This window comes from Dreissena polymorpha, chromosome 8 (assembly GCF_020536995.1).
Source record: "Dreissena polymorpha isolate Duluth1 chromosome 8, UMN_Dpol_1.0, whole genome shotgun sequence".
In the NCBI taxonomy this organism is placed as follows: Eukaryota; Metazoa; Mollusca; class Bivalvia; order Myida; family Dreissenidae; genus Dreissena; species Dreissena polymorpha.
The window spans coordinates 46,505,947-46,514,261 of record NC_068362.1 but is presented as its reverse complement, the minus strand read 5'-3'; the positions used below and the strand labels follow the sequence as shown (position 1 = coordinate 46,514,261).

Below are 8,315 nucleotides of genomic sequence, written 5' to 3'. Positions count from 1 at the left end.
GTTTTCAATACATATACAGTTGGATATGAGTTCATCAATTACTACAGGCATACTATAGGCAACCTCGAAAATGCTTTTTAATCGCTAAAACCGAAAACAACTTAATATATTATATTAAATATATTTATAACAATAAATGTCTTTTAAAAATGTAGTCGGTGTATACGCTGACTTTGAAATAAAGTTAGCAATTTACTTTTCTAAATAATTAAATACAATTAAACAAAAGTTAAACTATTGTGTTGTGTTTTTCACTTGTAAGCTGCATATTCACCGCATGAAATGTGTGTTAGCATTGTCAAACCACACATTAGTGTGAGTAAATAAAAAATATACTACGGGAGAGCACTTCATATGTGTCCTGATATGCCTTGTTATGAGTATCTTTCTTCACTATCGAATTATATCGTATGTTTATATTTTATTTAAACGCAGTTTTCTTTCGACACATTTAAATCACACGTCAATAGCGCCGTCATGCGAAAATGGGTCTTATGCGTTTCGGCAAGCGTTTGTTAAACCCAACATGTGCTTTTGCGCAGTCAGGCCATAGGGGATGCTGTTCGCTTTAAAATTACTCAATATGTTATGTTTCTCCTTACCAGAAGGAGGGATAGCTGAGTGGGCTATTTATATGATGGGCGCATATGGAATAAGACCCATTTTCGCATGACGAGGGTCATTACAAATCTCATTGCGAATTGAAAATGCCACATTTAAGAACAATGCTTTTTGATACAAAATTGAATTGAAAATAGCAAACTTGTTAATAATGGCAGCCTATCCACACATTAAGGAATGATTTCCAGACGTGCTGACCAAGTACAGCAAACATTGTGGTATGATAATTAAACGATTTTCTCTTATCGTGACACTATACTATTTCGCTAATGATTGTTCACTCATCTTGGAGGCGAAAGTGAAATTCTGCGAGATGGATTGTAACACGTAATTGTAACAGGGCCACAATTTGTGTCGTTTGAGCATACAGAGAGTAGTCCGGAATTCCTTACACTGAACAGTGCTACATTCTTTGAATTGAGCACATACGCAGTGATGTAGCAAAAATTCAGAGGTTGTATCTCGAATCAGCTTATTAAATATTCGAAAATATTCATGCGTGTCTGTTGGCGTTATGTAAAAGTCACTAAGATGAAAACTGAAACAGCTACGCCTAAAAGCGCATTAGTGCTCTATACCTATGTTTATGTTAGCGTTGTTGACACCGTGTGAACTGCTCGGGTAATAAGTTAAGCATAAACAGCAATGTTTATATACTTTTATTCCTCCATATACAAGATATTGTTGTATATTTTGAATTTGTATATGGTGTCAAAAATCAAAAGTTTTGTACACGGAACTTTCATTATGAATTTATATTCTGGGTGTGATAGTCATTTGATATTAGAAAAAAATATTCATTTAATATGATGGTGACTGCACATTTTCTTTATATTAAGTTATCATTACCATTTTCATCATACTTTCTATGCTTTCAGAACTTCCAAAAAGCATGTTGTTTTTATTTTGTCTTCGTTATTTCTATGAAATAATAAGGATGATAAAAAGTGCACACAAAACTCGGCCCGTGCGCTACGACACACACTTTATAAAGTTGAATGGCGTGTGTTCATTTCAAACTTGCGATTGATTTTCAAAAGTGAATTGCGTGCTAAATTATGCAATAGCGAACATCTTCAGTGCCTTCAGCGCTTTGATTAGGTATGTCATTAGTATGCTGACAAAGCAAAATGTATTCAATATTGACATTAACTAACGATATTTTATTAAAATGATCCAGATTATTTGACCACTATTTGTTTTTATCTATTGTTCTAATGCAGACGCAATTTTGCAAATCAGTATGGATCAGTATGGGCTTAGGTTCGGGACCGGAACCCGTGACTGCCTGTGTGGATAACTCCGGTAAACTTTAGCAGACGATAATGCGTAAAGCGACTGCTTTAATCGCCGCATCTACCTGTTCTCACTGGTACAGTACATAGAGTGTATTTAACAACTTGAAGCAAGACAACGTTGGCCAGTCTAGTGTTTATCATTGAAATCTGTACATATTGGCTGCTTTCAGGGAAAACGGGGCTTAAAGCCGGATCTCACTTGCTTTATTTTGCGGTGGTAAAATATAAACCAACATTAACTAGTAGGCTGGGTTTATCTGCCAGTGATTTGCTGCTAACATTACAGTGTTTATAAATAGAAACACGTGTTTGAGCAGACAGCATTTGGTATACTGTTGAATCTGTATTTACATGTAAACTTGATTTGAGTCATTTGCTAGCTACTGGCTGAGAGAAGTTCATAACCTCTCTAGTGGGCGGTGCTTAGCATTTACAGTGAAATTTGAATTTCAAGCAGACAACAAAAAACGTTTTCTGTATGTCAATAACTTTATAACTTTCAACCACTAAATTACACATACATATTGTTTTTATATTAAATTATATGTATGCCAAATTTCATCGGGAAATATTAAATACAAACTTAAATATTATGAAAATAATCATTTTTGTTTTCTGCTGTTTACACACCAGTGTACAACTGAAAAGTAGACATGTTGTGAGTTTGTGGCCCTTTTATACTGCTTCTCTGGTGTTTAATGCATGTCAAATAAGATTAGCCTGTGCACACTTATTAGCTGTATCAATGATTAAAAAAAACCCACACACATCTCAACCTGTGTTTTAAGACACACTCTTTATGCTTTTGAATGGGTTGTGATCATTTCAAACTTGCGATATAAAAAGCTATAACATAATTTTGAAAACTGAGTTGCGTCTACAACAGTGAACAAATTCAGTGCCTTCAGCGCCTTGATTATTTAGTAGTAGTTATTCACTCCGAAAACAAGCGATTTGCTGAAGAAAACGCTGTAACGTTAAATGAAATTAAAGACGTTAAACCAATACTTCATCTTTGAAAAGGATCAGAAAAATGAAGGTGACGGGCATCTCCCTAATTACGTGTATTTCTTGCCCTCCTTGAATCCGGTATTTAGATCATGTTGTGGTTAATAAGGACATACTTGAATTGGCAGATATGGATTATGGCTAGTGCACGAACCGACCAAGAAAGTCAGATAATTGTTATACAGATTAAAACAGGAGATGAGAAGCCCAACATAAATACTTAACAAATGATAATATGTTGGAATTTTTTTTATCCTTCGGTGACTATATAATGTAGCTACAATAAACATGTGTTACCGACATAGGGTAACAAGTGTACACATATTGATGCAAATCAAAAAGGTATGCTATTTGCTTAATATTTACAATTTCGATTGCATGTTCCTGCAAACAAACAATCTTTTTGTTAAATGTAATACTTACTGTTCAGGTTTTTTAATTTTAAAGGGGATATAGAGAGTCTTAAAAACAAATCGTTTGGATGGCTTTGATTTGTTGTAATGTTTAGTTTAACGAGTGTGTTTTATGACTTAAACTGTCTAAGCGTATAAGTTGGCTGTGCATTTTACCGTTGTAATTGTATTGGTAGTTGGTCATTTGCAATAAAGACCAGCTGGTTTTTGCAAAATAATATCTTCCGATAAGGATACTTGAGTTAATAATTTTTTTTAATGTTTTATAGGAAGGTTAATAAATAGTTAAACCAGTTACATGTTCATAATATCAATAACAAGACTATTTTAGCACTTTAGTAAGAATTGTTTGATATTTGCACGACAATATATTTCACATCAGTAAATCATACCTGGATTAAACATTTAAGCAACAATTTTTACAATGACATGATCAAACTGTGTTGTTCGATTCACGACATAAAACGGTTCAGATTCGTGCCACGTTTTCAAAAAATGTAATTAATATATCTGCACCTTTTTATACGCTGTTGTTTGATCCTTTTAATTATTGAATTCTATATATCAAAAAACAGCAACATTACAAATTAAATTTGGCAGCTTTTCAGTTCTATGCCACTAAAAGCGTTTACACAAAAGCGGTAAAATAAACATGTGTTTTGTTTCCTTTATATAATAAATCAATACACATGGGGTTTAGTATTAAATAACATGTTTAGGTCCACTGCTAATAAATATAGTCTTCCATTCAGAACGGAAGACGTAGTTATAGTTTTACCAATTTCAGGAGGATAATATCAGCCATCCCAGGTTATAACATTCATTAAATAATGTGTCGTCTCCTGGCTCCGATTGTCACCTGAATATTGCATTTAATGTAACAACAGTTGTAAAAAAACTGACCATTGAACCAAACGTCGATAGCACACTTTGTCACCCATAACCGCGTCATATCATTTGCGATAGAGACCTTCAATATACCTGTCGGAAGTATACGGCTAATACCATACTTGCTAAAGTGAAGTCCATATCGTTTGCTATATCATAAAATACTTTCTGTGCATTTTGACTACTTTAGTAGCTTGATATCTGGCTAAAGCTGCTAAATATTTTAACAATTCCTTGCAGAAAATGCAGATCTTTCTTGTAGCGTTCTATTAATTTGGATGAAGAATATATTAAGAAGAAACTTGACTTATACAAGTATCACTGAGTGCTTGTTTACATGTGCTTTGCAGATTATTTTTCACTTAGATTTACAGTTTAGAGTCTGCTACTAAACTTATATAATTGGATCAGAACCATAAAGCTGAACAAAATTAATATTTAAACGATCGGTTGCAATTTAATAAGAACTAACTTGTCTATTTAGTTATTTTTTTAATAATATGGCTGTTCTGAATCTAACATTATGACTTAAAAAACAATACTTTAAAGAATTATACGAGAATTAAATCGTCATTTAAACTGACTTGTTAAAATACCAATTATAAAAGTATGTTTGATTGTTATTTGTTATTTCACTTCACCAACGACAGATATTAATTATCAAATTAAACTAGATCAGATGGAAGATCTGGTGCCTTCATGCTTTCTTGTTTAGATAAGGTCAATAAGAATACGATAAGAATTAAGAACTAAGTATGTACACTTCGTAAACTCCGTGGCACCTTTCATTTCGAAAATGAAGGGTAATGTGATAGGTTGTGCCGTTTGCATCTTATTTGCAATTGTATATATTGAAACCGCAACTGATCAGGAGTTCCAAGCGTTATTGATCAGGTTTTCTGTGCTGGAAGAAAAACAAGCTATTTCCGATAAACGAATTGGTGCTCTCGAAAAAGAAATTGTGTCGTCCGAGAAAAGAATTGCTGATCTAGAAGCATACACGACACTGTCTGAGAGAAGAGTTACTATGCTCAAAAGGGAAAATGTACGATCTAACCACAGAATTGATGCACTTGAAAAAATCAACCAGCTTTATTTGAATACAATAATTGCGCTTGAGAAGTCTCTGTCTGACAAAACACTTGTAGCGGGGAAAGAGGCAAAACACCGTCTGACAGAAATATCGACACGTCCGAAAAGATCATGAGGGTGCATGAAAAAGGAATCGATACGTTTGAAAAGGATATTAACTTGTCTGTTAACAAGAACGTTCATGATGAAAGAAAAGCTGCTTTGTTTGAAAAGAAACTCCGCTCAACTGCTCGTAAGTAACGTTGATTACATTAACGCACATAACTATATATTAATCCTTGTATTAAATTGTACGCAAGCTGTTGTTTTATACGTATCACACAGCATTAATTGTTTCGATAAGTCTTCCTAATAACAAATATAATTGTTTTGGTGTACACTTTAATTGATTGTTTTAAAACCATTAAGAACATAAAAGCAAGGTATATTTTGATCTACCATATTGTTATTGCAGTACAGCCAGTTGTTGCTTTTTCTGCAATGAAAAACGCCCCCCAAGAACATGTCGGTCTTAATCAGAACATCATCTTTGACAAAGTCATTACAAACGAAGGAGGCGGATACGATGCCTTACACGGCGTCTTCATAGCCCCACAATCCGGCTATTACGTATTTTCATCTACAGCTTTGACCACCGTTAACGGAGAGATACATACCGCTATGGTTCACAACGCAAACATCATTGCATACATCTACGGTCATGGTGACAATGGAAGGCACGACCAAGGAAGTCAGACTGTTGTTACGTGGCTGAATGTTGGCGATGAAGTAGATGTTCAAAATAAAGACTACACAGATACCAGTATTTTTGGATCTCTGTATTCGTCCTTCAGTGGCTATTTATTTTGACCACAGTTAAATGTCCCCTGTCTATAATGACAAAACCAGAAATATTTTCTTATTTATTGACATTTATTTCTTATGGCTATTTATGGTGCATGAAAACGGAAACGTACTATAATTTCTTTACGTATATTATATCGTTGCATACTTGTTTCAATTTAAATTAAGTCTCGAAGCGTATTGATTAAAATCAACAACCATTATATCCGTTCGTTTGTTGTTGAGTAATGTTGTGAATGTTTGATAAAAAAGAACAAGAAAACAAGACCAGAGCCAACACAAACAATTAACATTATTGCCTAGTGAACATTTGAGATCAATCTCGATTGTTAGGTTTATAGATTCTGTACAATTGCCTTTAATAGTCCATTTGCTATATTTTATTACGGACAATCAAGGCGACACATCTTTCATAGAAAATGTCTATTCGGCTTTTATTTTGTTTCAATACAGCCACAAAAATTAGGCAGTATACCGTTCCGGAAGGGAACATTTATTAATTAATTTTCGCTTATGTACCAGAAAACGAATATGGACACCTGTGTGACACACTGCCTTAAATAAGGCCAGAAAGTGTTTGTTTCAACTAACATTGCATAAAAACGGACGCAGGTCAGTCCAACTTTGTAAAACTTTTGTTTACAATACATACGTTATTCGAATTGTTATATGGTAATTTAATGATATTTTCCAGATCTCTAAGTTGTTTTTACGATACATATAATCATTTATTGTGCGATTATAATCGAATATTTCAAACGATCGACAAATAAAGCTGGAATAAAAAGCTCAGTGTAGGCAAAACACGTTAGGTTCGATCACATGAGTTGAAGCAAATAACTTGTTTAACCCTTATATGCTATTAATGCCCAATGTTGTTATGACTTATGTTGATGTACTCAATATCATACTTTGTTCTAAGCATTTTAACGGCACTCAAACTTCAATCCATTTATATAATACTCCGCATCGTCCTACGGTTTTTTGCGTTTCTAAATCTGGACTACATAACGTTCTTGTTCATGTTATCTGCATTTTACCCATAATAATTGTATGGCTTTCATTTAACATAAGATCAATCTTCCTGATTACAATATTTTAAAATATATATGAAATTCCATGAATGGTTAACGATTCGGGTGTTAGTCATGGATGAATTCATCATCGAAGTTTCGCGAACATCATATAACAACATATGAAAAATAAAAGATGTAATGTACTTCGTAAGTGTTAACTGCAGTCATAATGGCAACTATAATGGACATCGGCGTTGATTACATCTAAATTGTAATAAAATAATTTCTTTGCGAAGAAAATCTAATCACGGGTTCAAACCAGCACCCTTTTATTCACTTTTATCAAAAACCAACAAACAGGAGTATAACTTTTGAAGCAATAAACCCTCTTGGTCTTGATAGGCGGGTTCCATATATAGCAAATACGTCGTGACAAACGCTACCGGTTAACATAAGAACTCGAATATCAACCGAGTCATGATTGCCTTTGTCTATACGCATATTTTTATAAGCATATTCGCGTAGGAGCACATGCTAAAGGAGGGTTAATGTTTTCGTCGAGCATCAGCATTTAACATATTCATATTGTTTGCAACCAATTAAAATGTATTTAACATTCGAAACATGATGTTGGAGAATACACAGTATTTAAACACTTATATGAAAAGATCACCGACAGTATTACTATATTTCAATAATCCCGAATCCCGAACACAATCGTTTTCCTCAATTGTGTTATCCTTGCAATTGTTCAGTTCGAATATCAAAGACTCGTTGAATAAAGGATTGTAAGTTTTTTTCAAACAAAAAGCAGTTACAAAAGACAAACATCATCTTTGAACATGGTGTTATTAAGAAAAGGGGCGCATACCACGCTTTACATATGGTCTTTATAGCACCATAATCCGACGTTTATGTGTGTTATCGTCATTTGTTTACATGAACATATAGGTTCAATTCGCCATTTCGCGTTAAGGAGACGACTGCACGCGCAATTACTATTATGGGGACTGTGACGATATACAAACTATGTAGTGAGATGATTATCTACTAAGATCGATTCAAGGGATGAAGAAGCACTTCAAAATATCGACAACCCAAACATACTATTTATGAAGGATTAGTCTCGTCATTCA

General features: G+C 33.8%; 1 protein-coding gene across 1 annotated transcript; it reads left to right on the top strand.

The window, feature by feature from the left end:
- The first annotated feature begins 5,022 nt into the window (after positions 1 to 5,022).
- LOC127843138 (cerebellin-3-like) lies at positions 5,023 to 6,240 on the top strand. Its single transcript, XM_052372980.1, has 2 exons — positions 5,023 to 5,552; positions 5,775 to 6,240. The coding sequence occupies exons 1-2, from the start codon at positions 5,432 to 5,434 to the stop codon at positions 6,167 to 6,169; spliced, it is 516 nt and encodes a 171-aa protein (XP_052228940.1). The 5' UTR covers positions 5,023 to 5,431; the 3' UTR covers positions 6,170 to 6,240.
- The last annotated feature ends 2,075 nt before the right edge of the window (positions 6,241 to 8,315 follow it).